Source organism: Sitodiplosis mosellana, unplaced genomic scaffold, assembly GCF_009176505.1.
Source record: "Sitodiplosis mosellana isolate CC-2019 unplaced genomic scaffold, AAFC_SMos_1.0 Smas_scaffold_3, whole genome shotgun sequence".
In the NCBI taxonomy this organism is placed as follows: Eukaryota; Metazoa; Arthropoda; class Insecta; order Diptera; family Cecidomyiidae; genus Sitodiplosis; species Sitodiplosis mosellana.
Genome location: NW_022595246.1, coordinates 9,136,596 through 9,154,664, shown reverse-complemented (window position 1 = coordinate 9,154,664; position 18,069 = coordinate 9,136,596). Strand labels below are relative to the sequence as shown.

At 37.1% G+C, this 18,069-nt stretch overlaps 2 protein-coding genes across 3 annotated transcripts in view; one reads left to right on the top strand and one right to left on the bottom strand.

Annotated features, from left to right (window-relative positions):
- Positions 1 to 18,069, top strand: part of LOC129566257 (synapsin-like) — a 32,095-nt gene that overhangs the window by 6,428 nt on the left and 7,598 nt on the right. Inside the window, exons 4-9 of the mRNA XM_055442027.1 lie at positions 90 to 244; positions 329 to 487; positions 732 to 889; positions 1,000 to 1,071; positions 1,163 to 1,306; positions 1,505 to 1,609. Of these exons, the coding sequence (XP_055298002.1) occupies positions 187 to 244; positions 329 to 487; positions 732 to 889; positions 1,000 to 1,071; positions 1,163 to 1,306; positions 1,505 to 1,609 (696 nt within the window). The 5' untranslated portion in view covers positions 90 to 186. The remainder of the gene's footprint in view (positions 1 to 89; positions 245 to 328; positions 488 to 731; positions 890 to 999; positions 1,072 to 1,162; positions 1,307 to 1,504; positions 1,610 to 18,069) is intronic.
- Positions 1,355 to 16,669, bottom strand: LOC129566258 (tissue inhibitor of metalloproteinase). 2 transcript variants are annotated; one of them, XM_055442028.1, is made up of 6 exons: positions 14,902 to 15,626; positions 7,926 to 8,534; positions 3,696 to 3,848; positions 3,089 to 3,174; positions 2,788 to 3,009; positions 1,355 to 2,690 (listed from the first exon to the last, which is right to left on the bottom strand). In XM_055442028.1, exons 3-6 carry the CDS (start codon positions 3,826 to 3,828, stop codon positions 2,475 to 2,477), a joined length of 657 nt encoding a protein of 218 aa, XP_055298003.1. In that variant the 5' UTR covers positions 3,829 to 3,848; positions 7,926 to 8,534; positions 14,902 to 15,626; the 3' UTR covers positions 1,355 to 2,474. The 2 variants fall into 2 exon arrangements, with proteins under 2 accessions (XP_055298003.1, XP_055298005.1); XM_055442030.1 differs by lacking the exon at positions 7,926 to 8,534 and having other exon boundaries at positions 14,902 to 16,669.

The window sequence follows — 18,069 nt, the reverse complement described above, 5'->3', positions numbered from 1 at the left end:
AGAATTTATTTATCGTTCTGGTTCTGTTCTGCAAATGTGATTAATGGATGCACACGCACTAATTGATTTACGAATGTGGCCGTTTTTAGATTCAGTTCGGGAGATTTGTCTTCCGAATGTGATGATGTAGACCCGAACGATCCAACTGGCACCGCGCGCGCACCACCACCACTTCAACAGCAACCGATGCCCAATTCAAGCGGTGGCCCACCAAGTATGCCACCACCTCCAGCTCCGACACGTGGTTTGTTTCATTTGATACTACGACGACAAGAAAACTAATTTCTCCGACGAAAATTGCTTATGAAGATGTTATTAATTGTTCTAGCTCAATCTGGAAATGCACCGGATTTATCGTTGAGCTTTGGTAAGGGACCAGCACGTGGTACTAGCGCTCCGGCAAGTCCGGCAAAATCACGCGAAAGCTTATTGCAGCGTGTTCAGAGCTTGACTGGTGCTGCTCGTGATCAAGGCGCATCAATCATTGGTAACTATCTCCGATTTATTTATTAGATTGATGGAATATTTCCATTTTTATTCGTTCACGAATTGGGTTAATGGGTGTTGATTTCACCATTTCGGGTAATTTCATTTATTATTCATTTTGCGTTAATACCAAGAATATTTCACATTGTAAAAAATTCCATCGATTCAAATTGAATCGTTTCGAATTCGACCAAGGTTTTCTGTTGAATATTCCATGAATTCTACTGAGAATGTGATATTCGCAGGTGCGGCTGTTCAAAGTGCAACGCGTCCAGCATTCAACAAAGATCGTTGCTTTACTTTGCTTGTTCTTGATGATCAGAACACCGATTGGTCAAAGTATTTCCGTGGCAAGCGCTTGCACGGCGACTACGACATTCGTGTCGAACAAGCCGAGTTCAAGGTAAATTATAATCCATTTTAGCTTCATGATTCGACAAAACAAACCAGAATTAAAAATTTAATGCAAAAGAATGGTACCACCATTGAGTTGAAAACATCTGTAAATTTTAGGAAATTGGATTGGCTTCAAGTTCTGAGAATGGAACGACGGTGTCGATGGCGGTCTTTCGTGGAGGCACCAAGGTCAGAATAATAAGCTTACCTTTGTCAATATTTGCATTTCTGTATTCTGTTTACCATGTTTTCACTCTTGTATTATTCATAATGTACGCAGGTGGTGCGTTCGTTTAGACCAGATTTCGTGTTGATTCGTCAACCTCCGCGCGATGGTTCACGAGATTATCGCTCGACCTTGTTGGGTCTTAAGTTCGGTGGCGTTCCATGCATCAATTCATTAAATTCAGTTTATCAATTCCAGGTGAATGAACACAAGTCTATTTATTCTAAAAATGAAAACTCCTTGAAAAACCTAAATAATCCGAATTTATTTCCAGTATTTGTTACAAAAAAAAAATCTCATTTTAAAATGAGAATAAACAATTTTGTAAAGAAATGGTTATTTGTTGAAGAAAACTGGAGAAATAATTTGATTACGAAAATTCATTGTTCAATATAGGAAAAGCCATGGGTATTCGCTCATTTGTTGCAACTACAACGGCGCCTTGGAAAAGACAACTTCCCGCTGATCGAACAAACATTTTTCCCAAATGCTCGGGAATTGGTGAGTGAAACACATACACAATCTTCTTTGATATGCATTAAATTCCACTTTAAAACGACTCTTCGGGAATCTGACGAATTTGACTTTTGACATTGTTTTGAATTTAGTTCAAATGCTAAGCTAAAGTTTTCGAATGTGATTTTGTTTTTGAACTTCCGGATTGATGTTGCGTTCAGCATGCATCATACATTGTAATGGTAAAACATAAGCAAGTCATTTACGATAGTGAAACCTTTGTTTCTGTTAGTGCTATGCATCTCGAATAGTATCGATCCATTCTTGACCGAAATGAAAACATTTCGCTAGTAAACTTTGTTTTTCTTCTCAAATTTCATGATATTTATGTTCCCATTGGGAACTTTTCGAACAGGATTACCATTAAAACATCAACTGAGCAAACAAACGACTCTATAGCATGCTACTCGCTACATTTCTAAATGCCTGAACAGCTGTTAGAAAATGTTTGCAGTAAATATTTCTTCTGTAGAGATTTGAATGAGAAAAAAAATACAAATAGAAAACATATTCAAAATCTTGTTTGGCTATCCAAGCAAAGAGATAAAAATTTCAAGCCTCCACTATTTTGTTCTTATATTTGTACTGATCCTAATGCTACGGGCTACAAGTTATATAAATATAAACGGAGAAGCTTCAGTTCAATTTGAGAATTTGATTTTGAGTGTGTTAAGTACTTTAACTACGTGCTAACCATAAATTTATTCATCTTTACACGAAACACAGTTATTACTTCATTTTAAATAGAAAAAAAAAACATCGAAGAAATTAACTATAGAACTGGTGAGAAATAGTTGTAAATAATCAAGTGAATGGTTTTGACTAAAAGTGAAATAGTTTTTTTTGTTATTTAAAAAAGTTCATCTTGTCGTTGGGCCTGTCGAGCTTTGCAGGTGTTGTACGGTTGACTTGGTCGCCAGTGGCATTTAAGTGGTTTTCCTTCGGGTGTGTAGTGGCCACGTGCTGGAACACAGGCACCGTAATCTGTTTCACATTTTGTGAACGGACGCCAATTGCAAGCACCAATCGACTGGTGGAAGCCCTCCATTTGGAACATTGGTTTGATCTAGAGCGTGGCGAAAAAAAAAGCACCGAGAAAAAGTTTTTATACAATTTATCCACCAAAACTGGACGAGTATAATCAATGGTTGTTCTGAACTTACTTCACATGCGCATCCTTTTTTGTAGCCACCGGCGAAGCCACGTCTCTCGACGATGGTCATTTGGGAATACTCTTTAACGTAGTTACAAATGTTAATATGCTGTGAATTACCAGCAATCAAATAGAGTTTGCCAACTTTCAAGCTCAAGCCGCCACACAGCCCATCCGAACCGGGCGTAAGCAGACGCCCCTCACGCAAGAAATTGTCCGTTTGTGATGATTTCTGGGCAAAAAAATTCATTTCAATTAGAAACTTTCTGTCAACACGAAATATCATATGCATTTTGCTTTCATTCACTCACCTTATACGCTTTCTTCACTTCAATCTTGTAGACATCGTTGTGGTTGATTATTCGATTCGATTTTCGCAATACTCTCGCCAGTATCACTGGAAAGAAAAAAGCAAAAGAAAATAAAAATGAAAATGAAATGGGTAAAAAAAGAGCATCTTGTAAATGTTTCTCGATCAAACGAAATCAATTATGAGCACTGTGAACCATGAATCCATGATTCGTCGGCAACCATTGCCAGAGATTAATATTTCTTACGAATTTTATGAACATAATAAATTCCAGTTAATGTGTTAAAGTGAACATTTGTAAAGTGTATCGGAGAAAAACCTTCATGCCAGATGCGAACAATCATCAATTTGGAGAGCGTATGGAATTCATGCGAAAAAATCAGCGGCGGCGATGGCGGCAAGGGAGAAAAAATTAAATTTGTTTTTTTATTCAACGCTTTCGGCTGTGAATGGAATTCATTATACAGTGAAAGACCTCGTTTTATACCGAATGAAAATCGATATCAGAACACCATCATTTCGATGTTTAGTTTCGGTGTGCGAGACGGTGACGCGCGTTTAAACATCGATATACACAAATGGGCGAGGAAAAAAAAACAACAACTTACCGTAATCTGAATTACAGTACCACGATTGTGAGTGTCTTGGCATGCACATGCAAGCTGTGGATGTCTGGATCTGCATCAGCATTATGGCAATCGTTGCCAGCACCGTCACTCCAAGCAACTGTCGCATCATCATTTTTACGCTGGCTCTGTACACTGTAAACAAAAAACGTATAAACAAGTTAAACTGTGTGAGTCTGTGTGTCTGTGTAAAGGAATGAGAAAGCGATGCGAAGAGAGAAAATAATTAACATGTTCTCTGACATTGATTGCGATCGTATTAAATGTGAATTTCATGACCGAACTACAATTATTCATTCAATTACATTGAAACTCGGTTGCTCTTTTTTTTCCGAAAAGAACATTTGCTCGATTTGATCATTAGTCACAGATGGTCCACTTCCTACATTTTTTCCGAGCTACTTTTTCGGTTCAGAGAGTAATTCAAAATTTTGACAATCGATTATTGGCAATTGCTTTTGATACTTTGGTTAAGCTAAATCGATTAATTGGCTAAGCCAATTTGGCTTTTGTGTTCAAATCGATTATATTTCCGATCATAATTTGTGTTGTTCATGTTCGTGTCAATGAACGTTCGTTCCACGCGATTTTGTTCGAAAGCTAACAATCGATTTTAATTGAAATTTTGCTTACCAAAAGTTTTAAACAAGAAAAAAATGCGCATACACATCAAATGAGGAACAAACCAGACGCAATTAAATTGTGTGGTTTATTCCATGGAAAAAAAATTTGTTTAGATTGGCGTGCCAAAATAAACGCGTTTCATAAATTTGTTTGCATAAACAGAATTTTAAGTGGCAAAGTAATTTAAAAATTATCAACTTTTTTGGGTTTTTTCCAGGAAAGCAACCAAAACAACAAGAAAGTTGCCGATTATTCAACGAAATTTGTGGTGTTTGAATCACGTTTAAACCAGAGAAAAAAAAATCTTATTGAAAATGTTTCTTCCCAATGGATTTTGACATGTCAAGACAAAATTGGTTTGTCTGGTGCTTTGATGACGAAGAGTGGAAGTAATTATGCGTCCGCCTTCGATTTTTTTTCTCTTTCGTGTGGCTACTTCAATTTTGCAAAAACCGCATCAACACACATTTTTTCCACAATGATTGCGGTGAATAAAATTGTAATTTATTGAAACCGCCGAAATGCTGCTGGCCATGGAAAAGCCGACAACAATCACAAATGTGTTTTTTTTCAGTCTATCTTTTGTGTTGTGTTTTTTCTGCGCCAGGAGAGCTGTTTACACACAGCCGAATTTATTGCTGTTCAAACGCAACGCATGTAATCACTTTTGCAACGAGATTCGGCATGTATTTCGGTACAGCGACAACAGCAACAACGAGAAAACCACTCGGCGAAAAACTAGAGCTAGAAAAGTTCCAAAGTGTAGAATAATCTGCATAGAATGTGGCAAAACACCGAGGCGCATATTATTTATTCTTTATGTTTGCCATGTTTTGGCATTATTAATATGATTGCTCCGATGGGTTACATCATTCATCGTGTTCAATGCCGTTTCGAAATGTAAAGGTAACCTGTTAAGTGTCATGTAAAATGGAGATATATTGCCGACATTATCGCCAACGATGTAACTCATCCGAACCACATCTCTCTTTCTTTATTCCGCTTTGTTTATTTCGCCGTATGCATTTTGAATGGAAATTGTAGCGAAAAACATTGCTCACTTATTGCACTAAAAAAACAACACACATTTTCTAACTCTAGTCGTTCACGTTCCGTATAGTGTGGATTATTACACATTTTCCTGAACAAAATGTTACTAAAAGAACGATTCCAGCTGTGTTTATGTTAATCGACGCAAGAGAGAAAATGGGCAATTCTCGGTTGTTCATGAATTTCAAAATTTAAATGAAAATCGACCTTAACCTTGCGATGAATATAAGCTTATGCGTTTTATGTTCTCGGCATTCGTTCAGCTCGCTCATCACACTGGACCAAGGAAAAAATACTTTTGAAAAATACCGAGAAATTCTATCTCTCTCTCTCTCTCTCTCTCTCTCTCTCTCTACCCGCTTGTTATTTCGATTCAACTTGATTCTGCTTGTTTTTCTCACCGATTCTGCTCGTGTAAACAATAATAAACTTCGATTGAATCCAAACAAACCGACGATGTACATCATTGGAATTTGAGGCTTTTTTTTTTCTCCTGTCTATTTTCAAATCAAATTCAACATAATAATCTCAATTTCATGGGAACTCAATCAAGATCATCGTTTTTTTTGCGTTCTATTCATTTTTTTCTCTTTTCATCTCTGTGTTTTGTCTTAAAATCGATCGGATGTGGGTGCGACGGGCGAGAGAAAAAGATTTAGAGGAAAACAAGAGCAAAGGAATCGATGGTTCCGTTTGCATGAGCAACGACAAAAGCAGAATTTATAATCTCGTTGCCGTAAATATCGTATGAATACTCACTCCATGCATTGTTATGGTTATCATTGCCAAGAATTTTCCAACGACTTGCCACCGTCGACAAATAACGTTGCATTTTAATAAGCAGCCGTAATTTTTCCATTTCTTGGCTGAATAGCGCCATTGAAATGCACTTCCTTTCATCACAAACGTCGAATAATAGCTCTACACTGCGGTGCGCGTACTTTAATTAAATGAAATTTAAAAAACTGAGCAATTACTATTTTGCCTTCGATGTGTGTGTGTGTGTGTGATGAAGAAAACTTACGGAATCGACCGCTCTATTTTTATAGTTTGCCTCATTTCTAATATATACTCGCCGCTACAAACAATCATCGCATACTATATATCGAAATGACTGATTCCTCGTTGTCACATATACTTCATACACACAGAGGGAGATAATCATCGGAAGAGAATCGAGAAAGATATTGTGTTTTCATTTAAAATTCCGCCGACGTTCCGAAAATCGATAAAAAGCTGTTATCTTATCTAAACAAATGGAATGAAAAGCGAAAGACAAAGCGCTGCGTTATTTTAATAATACACACATACACACAATGGGTCTCGTATAAAACGTGAATCAAAATGCATTACATAACTTGGATATTATATTGTTTGGATGAGACTGCGATTCAATACGGGCATGAGTCATGCAGTGAGAAATGCAGCGCAAGCAGATAAGGAATGATTTTATGGCAAGTGGCCATATATTCGCTGCAGTTTTGTGTGCTATAGCGCTGCAATTCAATTTTTGTGATTGGAATCAGAATAAATGTGTCGATAAATATTTATTTTTACTATCACAACTGATTGGCAGTGTGTAATCCGGCTGCCAGGTCAAATGGTGAACATAAACCGCAGGATCTTTATGTTTGCCAAGTTGAAAACCGTTGAAAATCGGAACACGCAAAGATTTCAATCGGTGAATTTTGTGGTCTTTCATCAAGTGTATATTGAAGTGTGATGAGAATAATTTGAGGGAAAAAAACCATTGGAATAACTTAACCCGTTTACCAATGGTTGGATGTGTAAAGGAGTTGCAAACATGGTTTATTTTAAGCCTCATTATTGCGTCCATTTATTGCATTCTCTTTGTAGCTATGCATCATTCCAAGATTTATCGAAAATTCAGAACTCTTCGGCGGCGAACATGAATATTGTAGGCATTTTGTTCCGATTTATGAGTATCCATCAAATACTAGCTCCATGCATAATTAAGTATTTATTCAATAAAATCAATTGACCCAGGAGGGCATTCGTCGAAGGTTTTTACTTCACATTCATGAAATGAATAATTCCGATAAAAAAAAATCGCACTCTCTCATCAAAGACGCAGCGCGCTCATTATTCCACACCGAAAAAGAACATTTTCGCCGTTGCATCGATTTCATTCATCATGAGAGTGCACCACATGATTACATAGTGTCTGTTTGGCTATGCATATCTGTTGCTCAGCTCATACACAAATTCATCGTAAATGAACGGCTTTTTGTACATGTTCAGTGCCAATTAGGAGCTCATACGCATTCAATTATTCTGCTAATGCTAGCCTTTTACTTGCATCAACTCTCCGATCCGATCAGAATTGATTAAAGCAATTTTCGCATTAGCATCTGTTTTTGCAGCCATTTCATGCATACATATTTGATGCATTTTTAATACACATCACAGACAATCTCCTTTCATTTGTCCGTTGAGCGAATGAGCCGCATGGAGAGAGAGAGTGAGTGAAATGAGTAAAAGAAATTGCATAAAAATAAACTAATGACATGTACTTACCATCAAAGCGTAAGCTAACAAGTCGCAAAAATATGTCTTGACAAATTATAATACGAAGAAATATTCAATTTTAAGCCGAAGAGAAATATGCTCATTAGCCAAACAAAGTAAGCGATTGGAATGGATTTAAGACGAGTTATTCTTTCCCTTTTGCCCATAATAACATTTACACGGATATTAAATTCATGTTTGTACAGCATTTTATTTCTATCGATAACAGTACACGAGTGAAACGGTGCTGGCGATAACAAGATTTTGCCCCGTGCGACTATCTGCACAGCTTGACTGGCCACACAGAATAAAACTATGCGCCGTTGCTATGCTAATCGCCTGAAGCGAAACGCATCACCAGCATCAGCAGCAGCGGAATGAAGTGAGAGATAGAGAGGGAGAAACACTCAGCAAACAAGATCCAGTTCATTTGCGTTTGCAATTGTAAATGATGAGCGCGATTGTTTACATTTTCGCAGTTAGAGTTAAACCTGCGAAAGACCGGACGCTCGATGATTACACGTGCTATATCTCACAATCAGGCCCGTTTCAAAGCCCAAGGGATATTTTGTCGACAATTATTGATAGCACACTGTTTGTGCAGAACAACGCATATGGCTAATCAGAACAGAAAAAAATTGCCAATAATAATTTTTCCTGTGAACACTTGTGAGAAATCGCTTCGTTTTAAAATGATTGTTCATAGATGAGTAAGTTGTGCGCGCGAGTGAGTAATGAAAATTCCATACCAATTCGAAATGGAACCAATTGCTTCGATGTTTATGATATTGTTTGTAATAACAACAACAACGACGACGAAGAAAAACGAACTTTGTTGTTTATGGTCGAATACGTCGAAAAGTATAATAAATTTGTTCAATCGTTCCGCGGCAACTCGAAGTTTTTATTGGTTCGAGATTAACAACAACAAAAAAAGTACACAATTTTATCTCAATGTTATAATTTCGAATCGATGAATCAATATTCGTTACACTGAGAAATTCACTTACTCCAATTTCTCAACAATTCTAAAAACTTGAAGCTCAACACCAACACCCGCCGTCGCCGCATTTCTCATTCCACAAAAGACTAAACAATGCAAAAAAAAAACTCTTGACATTTCAACCTCAGAAAATGGGAAGCAGTTTCGATTAGTTTTTTTTTTCTTTCCTCCTCTCTTAGCCTTTTTCACGACACAATATACAATTTCAAAATGTAGTTTGTAACATGATGTCAATAAGTAATTGAGTTGTTGATTAACAATCGTGAACGATTTGTTTGTCGATGTGCTCGATGCACAAACCACATATACACCGATTTAATGAATACCTTTTGCTGCACATTGTTTCTTCGTTGTATTAATAATTGGAATTGACTGCAAGTCTATCGAGTGGTCTATATGCGGTCGAGAGCACACTTGCGCGCAACAATACAATTTCGTTATATTCTCTCAGGCGGCAGCAGGGAGGCTGATAGATTTGTGTTTTTTTTTCTCTCTCTCTCCCTACGATCGAATTGCTTGTGAGTTCTGTGCGGTGCAACAATGCAACATGATTTACGACACAAACACAAAAATCAAAGGACGATTATAGACTAAAACCCATCATTCTACACCCATTCTTTATCTATTTCAATGAAATGAAACGTATTCGTAGCAGTCAAGTTCATTCGCCTTTTTGGAAGCCAGCTCACACAGTTTTCATTTTACCGCACACTAAAACAAATGAGAACATTCATGATTTTACGAAATAAAGAGCAGCAGCAGCATCAATCGCACACGTTTTTCGCTCCCAGCTATCACAATATCGATATTTTGCATCGGTCGTTTCTATTCCAAATGCGCACATCCAATATTTTATGGCTCCATTCTTCTCCATCCATTGCGAATTGCGATGCGAACTGTTTTGGTTCAACATTCTATTCTTTCGATAAATATATTTTTAGCACAATCTCTTGGAATATATTTATCTCATTTCGAGTAGTTTTCGATATATGTGTTCTGACATCGTTGCGATTTGGGTAACTTTGTCATTTTTAGCGCAAATGTGAAACGGTGTGGATTTCAGATGGGTTTGTTTGTTGTTTTTATCGTTTTGTCAGGTTTTATGTCAGTGCTGAGCCCGTAATCGATGCTGTAAAAATAGTTTGTATTGACATTGGGTCAAAAGCGTTCGTATGTCGACTCGGAGCTCTCTCTCTCTTTCTTTCTCTCGCTCTCTTGCAGCTCGAAAGCAACGAAATGAGAAATGGATCAATTGCGAAATTTATGGCAACACAGCGAAAATGACATACAGCCAGCTGTTGGCTGCTAGTTGCTAGTTGCTTTGCTCTATATTTTCCGGTAGTAGTGATAATACGACGTTAGAATCCCCACTATATCTCTCTCTCTCTCGCATGCTGTATGACTCGATTACTCTGGTTTGTTTTGAAATATTGCCACTCAAATAATGGCTTTTCCGATTTAACTGTCTACTACCATTTCGACATCAATATTTATTTCATACATTTTCTTACGTCTACTCAAAATGAGTTTTCATAAAATGTAGCAATTTGTTGAGGAAAAACCCTTTGGTACATGCGAGCGCGGTAGACGAACCGCGAATAAAAAAAAAGCGACAACAAACACACGCTTAGAAAGTAAAATGATTTCAAAACCGGTACGCAAACGTTGCTGGGAAATGTGATCGGATTTGTTGGTGCAGTTGTTTGACGTCATGTTATTGTATACCGCAGAATATTTCGAGTCTCTTTCGATTGTGTCTTTGGCTGTATGCAATCAGATAGAGCGGAGAGAGAGCGAAGCGATATCATGTGTTTTACATATTCGCTAAGATATTCATAGACGAGTGTGTTTTGATATCATTTATACCCATGTGAATACCATAATTTTCTAGAGTGTTTGCAATTTGTTTGCTCTTTGCTTCGACACACTCATACCAAGTATTATTTTCAGTGAAGCATTTTGCGGTAAATTTTTACGAGTTTAATAACAGACACAAAAAGTTATACGCTGACAAAGAAAACATCGTGAAAATATTTTCATATTGTCAATCTAAGGAGCATAAATGATAATTTACACCGCTATATTGGAAAAGTATATGGATTTTTGCAAGCAGTTCAATTCACTATCCTGAAAAGACGTCATTATTTTATGAGCAAAAAGCTACCGAACATCATTGCGCCAATTTTCGTTTCCTACCGTTCCTCGCAATGGCGTCATTAGCGAATGTATAACCATAAAATGGCACTATCATAAATTAAAACTGCTTTCGATGAAACTCGTAAAGTAATCCGCTCGAATGTATCCTCGATGCAACGAGTGTATTTTAATGAAATTCATTCAACGAAACTCTTTTTCTTTCTCGCTCAATTCCACTAGGCTTTGCGTAAATTGCAGAAATGATGTCAGCATCAAAACCAAACACTATCTAATTGAAATAGATAAGAATTGCTCTATTTGTAATGTAAATTTTTTTGCACTCGAGCCGACTCAAAGAGTCTTTCTAAGAAATGTAATTGCAGTTAATTTTCAAGAATAATGGAAAATAAACGATGTTGATGTGCACGTAAGTTAGAAATGGATAATCTCTAAGGAAAATATTTGCGTTAGTGTGTCGTTTGATCGTAGCTGTAAAATTTATAATGAATTAATGAAAGAGCGGCAGCGGCGACGGTGGCGGCAGTTATAGAAAGCGTGAAAATCAAAAAGTCATATTCATAATTCGTAGTCTTGAGGAGCAGCCGACCGACCCGACATAATAGTTCAGCGAGTTTAACTCACTTTTGTGCATAAAATAATCTCAAGTGCAACGAGTCGAGCGCGCGCATGCATACACACACCCGACACGAGCGCACGAGATTAAGTGCACTAAGAACTTTATGCAGTAGCCGCATCACATTAAATGAAAACGAAGGAAATTCATTTCGAAAAGCTAGACACATATATTTAGTGCATTTTGGTGTTTTCTCAGTCAGTACTTTTGTATGGTTTCCATGCTCATTGTTTTAATTAAAGGCTATGTGTGTGCTCACTAACTAACAGTTCAGAGTTTTGTGCCGACTTGTAATACTATCAAGTACTTGCAATAAAAATGTTTGTTTTATTGCAATTTATGCATATAACTGGGTCACCAATCAGTAAACACACACACACACTTACAAAGCAAAGCACAAATAAAATCAACTGTCATTCAGTGTCGGCTGGTCGTTGAGTATCAAGAGGTAGAAATTGTGAATGAGTATGAAATGGCAGTTGAGAAAAACGAGACGAATGTAACACGGAAACAAGTACCGACAACACGGCATAGCTATAAAAAAAAGGCCAACAAAATATACGAGTCTATTCTTTTCAGTGTGCGATAAAATTTGGTCTGAATTCAACCATTGTTCCGTTGAAAAATGCTGGCTCACGAATGAGACGAAAAGAGAAGAACTCACTCACGCTCGCGATAGTGTTTCGGAGTGAATCTTTGGGAATCACATTTCACGGAATGCATGCGGGCGCATTCAGAACAACAGAAAAAAAAACGAAAAATACACCAAAAGAAAACCAAATTATCATAAAGCGAAACCCACAAAACGTATGTTAATCGAAAATTCCCACGACTTTCTTTCGCATTTCGGTGAATTGATGTGACCTTTTTCGTTTTTCGATCGGATGTAGTGATATCGGTTGAAAACGGTGAATGAACATCGAACTAGCGATCCGAATGCGTGCACTTCGACAGGGGAATCCACGAAATGAACAACATGACAAAAATAAGAGCATCAATAACAACGAAAACCAAACACCAAAAGAGCGGTGATTTCGTGATTTTTCGAGCATTTCTTGTTCGTTCACCGCGCCATACCAAAACAATGAAGCCGTTTCATCGTTATACCTCAATGCTTGTTCGCTGACATTTTGTCACGTAACATTTTGAATAGATTGTGAATGAGGATGGATTTAAAGGAGCAAATATTCGTGACTTATGGGCAATTTTTAGGTCGACAGAACGGTAGAAATGAGTACATTCACTGTGCACCTAATGTAGAAAAATGAGAACAAAGGATCAACATTCGATCAATCAACAATGTTGATTCAACACCGATACCAAATTGGACTTATGAATCCCATCAACACATGTCTTCTATATTCCAAATTCACATTTCGAATATGTATTCGAGAAGAGAGGGGAAAACACCCAAAATGCGAATGATGAGTCTGTTCAAAAATTCTCATCACGCCTGTCAAAGTCACTCATAAAAATGCCTATGTCTATAGCCTATACATTATCATTAAATACCAGATTTGAATATTTGATCAAGCCGAAAATGCAAAATACGTGAAATATGGCTGTTACACTCGGCGAATGTCTAATTTACTTTGAAATTCGTTGTGCCGCTAAATTCACGAATCTTCTGTGAATGCCAACTCATGACTACAACGGCGATGATGGCGATGATGGCGATGAAGAAGAAAATAACGAACTGGCTAAACTAAAAGAAAAACCTCCCAAACACACCAATCACAACAACTTAACTTATAAACAACTTTTCTACGTCTCGTCTGTCAACGAGTTTTGACCTGCATTCTTTCTATTTCTCTGTTGAGTTGTTGGAAAAATTGCGGTGCGTGTTTCCTTTTGTTGACATTCGTTTGTGTCGTGTAATTGAATTATTCGGTCGAATTTTTCACATCAATCTTCATTTGATTAGTGTGACTTTTTTTTTATTTGTTGTTGCTCCGTTGCTGTTGCGATGTCAAGTTGATAAATTACAAGGCACACACAAACAGCAGACTGATCGAAATCAGAGTATGTTTTACATCAATCGCTAATATAAATTTGCAGGTAATCGAATGACGGCGCTTATTCTATAAATTTTGCCGATCTAATAAAATCGTGCTATTGATGTTGATATATAGACAACAATAAACTGATTTTATACAGACTCCCGTCTTAATCTAAATCGTATTTCTTTATTACTTTGGTTTTATATCGCCGTTTAGAAACCGTAATTCAGAATTGAACATGACAGTTAAACTGCAATTGAATTCGCTCATTGCATTCGATCATGCACCTTCTGAGTCGAAGAAATAAAGACGAATATGCATTCGATTATACCACATTCAGCAAGTTTCACGGGTTTGTACTGCTGTTCCAAAAAAAAAAACAATTCGCCATATCGTTCATAAATTCATAGTTGAAATGTAAATTTTTGCAAAGAGCTACAAGTTTTTCGTGAAAATGGCAACGAAATAAATTTTAGTTATTTTGTGCGCTGCATCTACTTTTCAACCACTTATTTGTTGCTCATTTGAATGGAAATTGTTCGAATCAAGTTTTACATATCAGATCTCATTTAAACTTATTCTAGTTGTTCATATCGCTAGCAGCGCGCACAATATGCCACGACAATGTTGAGAAAATGAGATAAATGTTGCATTTTATTAAATGCAAATTGGGTTTGCCTTGCACAGAAATCGAGAGACTGATCGAATCATTTGCAGTGCCAGTAGCTATTTAAAACAAATACCAATAAATTTTCATTATAGTTTTTTTTCTTCATAATTGCAAATGGTTCACACACCGTTTGGATCGTGTATTCAGTCATAAAAAAACACTGAAAAAAATCTTTTTGTGCGCGAGTATGCAAGAAATGCCGTTTTAATGGGGGTCATTCGAGATCATTCGAACAAAGTTTACGCGCGCTCATTTTCAGCTCGCGTCTAGTACACTTGGCTTATAGGCCAATGTGCACAAAGGAACGAGAAACGATAAATCGTTTAAAAATACATTTCCGAATGAGATGCGACAGAATATTGCAGCCGAAATTATCATTCATATCCCGCATCCAATCTTTCAAAATTTGTGGCGATAAACGATTGAAATCAAGCGTAAATGAAATGGTTAAAATGGTGTTTATTGATCGATAAATACTGAAACCCAAATACCGCATCACTTTAATTGTTTGAACATGCTCGGTAATTGTGTAAATTACTCACAAATTTTTGTTTTTTCGTCTATTTCAATTCCCTTGTACAAAGACACTTGTTGTTTTCGGTCGATCTTTTCGTTTCTAATCAGATAAAAACAAAATGTGGAGTCTATGTGCGCGTGAGTGTGTGTTTGTGTGTGTGTGTGAAAGAAAATCCGTTTCACAGGCCGTTGCAACGTTGATTCGGCTCAGTAACTGTAATACTTTTCGTTAGCACTTTACTTGGTCTCAAAATACAGAGTGTCAGCATACAACAAGTTTTCTGGATTTGATTTCACAAATTTCCGGGCTTAATTCTCAGTAATGCTACATGAAATGACACTTTTCCCACAAAATTGCAGAGGAAACAAGAAACAAAACAGTTTTATTTTGTATTGAACATAAATATGAATTCAGCGTTTTCAACGAATTGTTTGTCAATTGTATTTTTCCACTTTATCAGCACTGTTTCGATGCAAACAACTTTTTATCAAGTTGGTGGCTTTCGCAAAAATTCGCCGAATATCAAAAAGGTTACGAATTATCGCACTGTACACATTCGATTTTAGTTTATTACACGATTCTCCGTGAATTTCGTTTCATTTGCGCCACATTCAATAAATTAAAACGTATTTTATCAAGCAAATTTGTTGATATTTTTTTTTATTTCGCTGTCGTAATGCGTTTGCTCGCGTTTGGCCCTCACTTTGTAACGATCGCTGTGCTGGCTTAAATCGAACTAGCTGCTTGTGTTGCGGTGATTTTTAGTTTTATATGAAAAGGCTTTTACGCGCAAACGTTAACGTCTCAGGAGCGCGCTACATATACGCTTCGTGCACACCGCGTGTCGTTCTTTCGCTTTGCCTCAGGAGAGATAGAGAGAAGAATGAGAGAGGCGAACGAAGAAGAAATAAAAAAAGAGAGTGTGTCTCAAGTCTCAATGCACGTACACTCACCGCGCGCCACATTCAAATCCATCTCAATTTCGCAGCCGCACTGAACAAAACAGAAGGGAAAAAAAAGCAGTTCTCACTCTCTTCCTCGTTTCTGTTTTGCTCGAGTCATTTTTATTTTTACTACTTGAATGAGTCGGATGCGATCATTCATAATTCAAAAACGTCTCCCCTTTTTTTCCAATTCGTTCATTTTGTTTATGCGTATGTGCTGTCGGTGTGCGCGTTTTGTTTTACTTTCGTTAAATCTCACGTTGTCATCGGGCAAGCGATGGAGAGCATCGATGGTGGTGTTAACTTTGACCGCTTTTAAATCCATCAACTTCGACATTATATGAACACGAGCAAGTGATGGATTTAATCGATTTATTATTGCCATATCAAGCGCGCGCGTGAATATGCAAATGGATATTAATAACTTTTAATTACTGGGCTTGTGATAAATGCCACTTTAGAAAATATCGCCTTTTTTCCACTCTTTTCATCCAAAAGTAAGTTAGACGTGATAGCATCTCTGTTATTCGTGTGTTCGGTGACATTTTAGCTGTTATCGGCCGCACACTCTCAATCTGTGTCTGTTTAGTTGATTCAATTTTACGACTTAATTCTCGGATTTGATGTGATTATTCGTGAGTGGGTTGCGTAGGAGTGGATTTGTATATATGAAATCGCGCACCGTAAATCGAATGCACACAACTCATTCTCGTGTTCTCGTCTAAAAAGCATTTTTATATGCGGTCTCATTTCGGTGTCGGTCAATTTAATCTATCACACGCAACAAAATGAACTCTGAAAATGGCTTAAAGGTAATATTCCGTATCAATCAACGACATTTTCGACTCTGTTTATCTTTCCATTTCTACCAGTTCATATTCAGACCTCAGCCGGGTTATTCTTATTGAAAACACTTTTTTGGCAGCCATACAAGTTGCCATTCCATTTTCAAATATATTCATTTTTCATGAAAATTTTTTGTTTATGATTGTTTCGTGTGGAACACAGTCTATTCATAGAGACCGAAAAATCTTCAGACTGTTTTCAAAATCCGACGGAGAAAAATGAATCGATTTTTCCATCGAATTAATAAGTTTTAACGGGGAAAATATGGCTTAAAGACTGAAAGCATTTTTGTTCCATTTGAAAAAAAAAATCCAAGACTTTGCCCGGAAATAATGCCCTGTGAGTGCTTTGTCTGCTAGAGCTATTGTCGCTTTGGTGGTAGTGCATCGAAGCACATTTACCGAACATCGAAGAGTGTATATTTTGCATATCGAAAACGCATTAATTCTCACATGTCTATAAATCTCCGTATTACAAATGGTTACTGATAATGGGCCCAATCGAGTCTGCACACGGCAACTCAATTTATTGCAAAATAATGCATACATTATTGCAATTCGAGTCGCTGTATGTGTGCTGCGAAGAACTGTCTGTTTTTGGCATAAAAACACTCGTAAATGTTACACAACGAATAATAATTGCCCATTGTTCGACTGCCATCGTCAGCCTGACCATAATTTACCGGTGTCATATTAGTCGTTTTGTCGAGACTTCATACATCCATAAGATTATTCGTGTGCCTTTTCTGCTCACGTCATACGATGGATTCGTGCGGTGAATCTCTTTCTCTCGCTCATTCCCGCTCAATCTTTTTCAAATGACATGCATTTTAATTAAATGTAAATAGATGAAAACGAGAATTTTTCGAGTGAGCGTGTGATTCGCATGACATAAGCCCGACTTCTTTGCTGTGAATACGTGGAATTCATGCGGAATTTTTTAGAAATTTTGATGCTTCGAGTGGAAATATTCACTCAGATTGCTTCGTTGTATTTCTACCAACAATTTGAAAACGTTAAGAGTATGTTCTTGGAAGAGCTCGTATAAGCGTTCTTCTTAGTTATGTCATTCGTGATAAAAATTATTGAGCGTTCTTCTGTTTCGATGGGACAAAAATTTCTGGCTATTTCTCAATGAGACATAAACAATAATGTATTTTGAGAATCTTTTATGATGACAAAAGTTGTCTTCAGCTGATTCACCAAAGCACGTGTATTTGAATTGTTTCGCCTAAAAAATCGTTTGGCAATGAATAATCTGAATGGCTCAAGCCGGATTCTTTTATAATTCTCAAAACTTTCATAAGAATGTAAACAATTCGACGTATGAAAATAGCGCTTCCGCGAAAATCATTCAAAATAGCATCAAACATTTTAAGAGAGCATCGAGAGAGAGAGAGAGTG

Bases quoted from the DNA above. Each gene is read 5' to 3' on its own strand.
- LOC129566258 (XM_055442030.1), bottom strand. From the start codon at position 3,828: ATGATGATGCGACAGTTGCTTGGAGTGACGGTGCTGGCAACGATTGCC. The intron at 3,175-3,695 runs GTAAGTTGTTGT...TTTTCTTTCCAG, and splicing joins GTACTGTAATTCAGATTACG to TGATACTGGCGAGAGTATTG. The intron at 2,691-2,787 runs GTAAGTTCAGAA...GCCACGCTCTAG, and splicing joins AAAAAGGATGCGCATGTGAA to ATCAAACCAATGTTCCAAAT.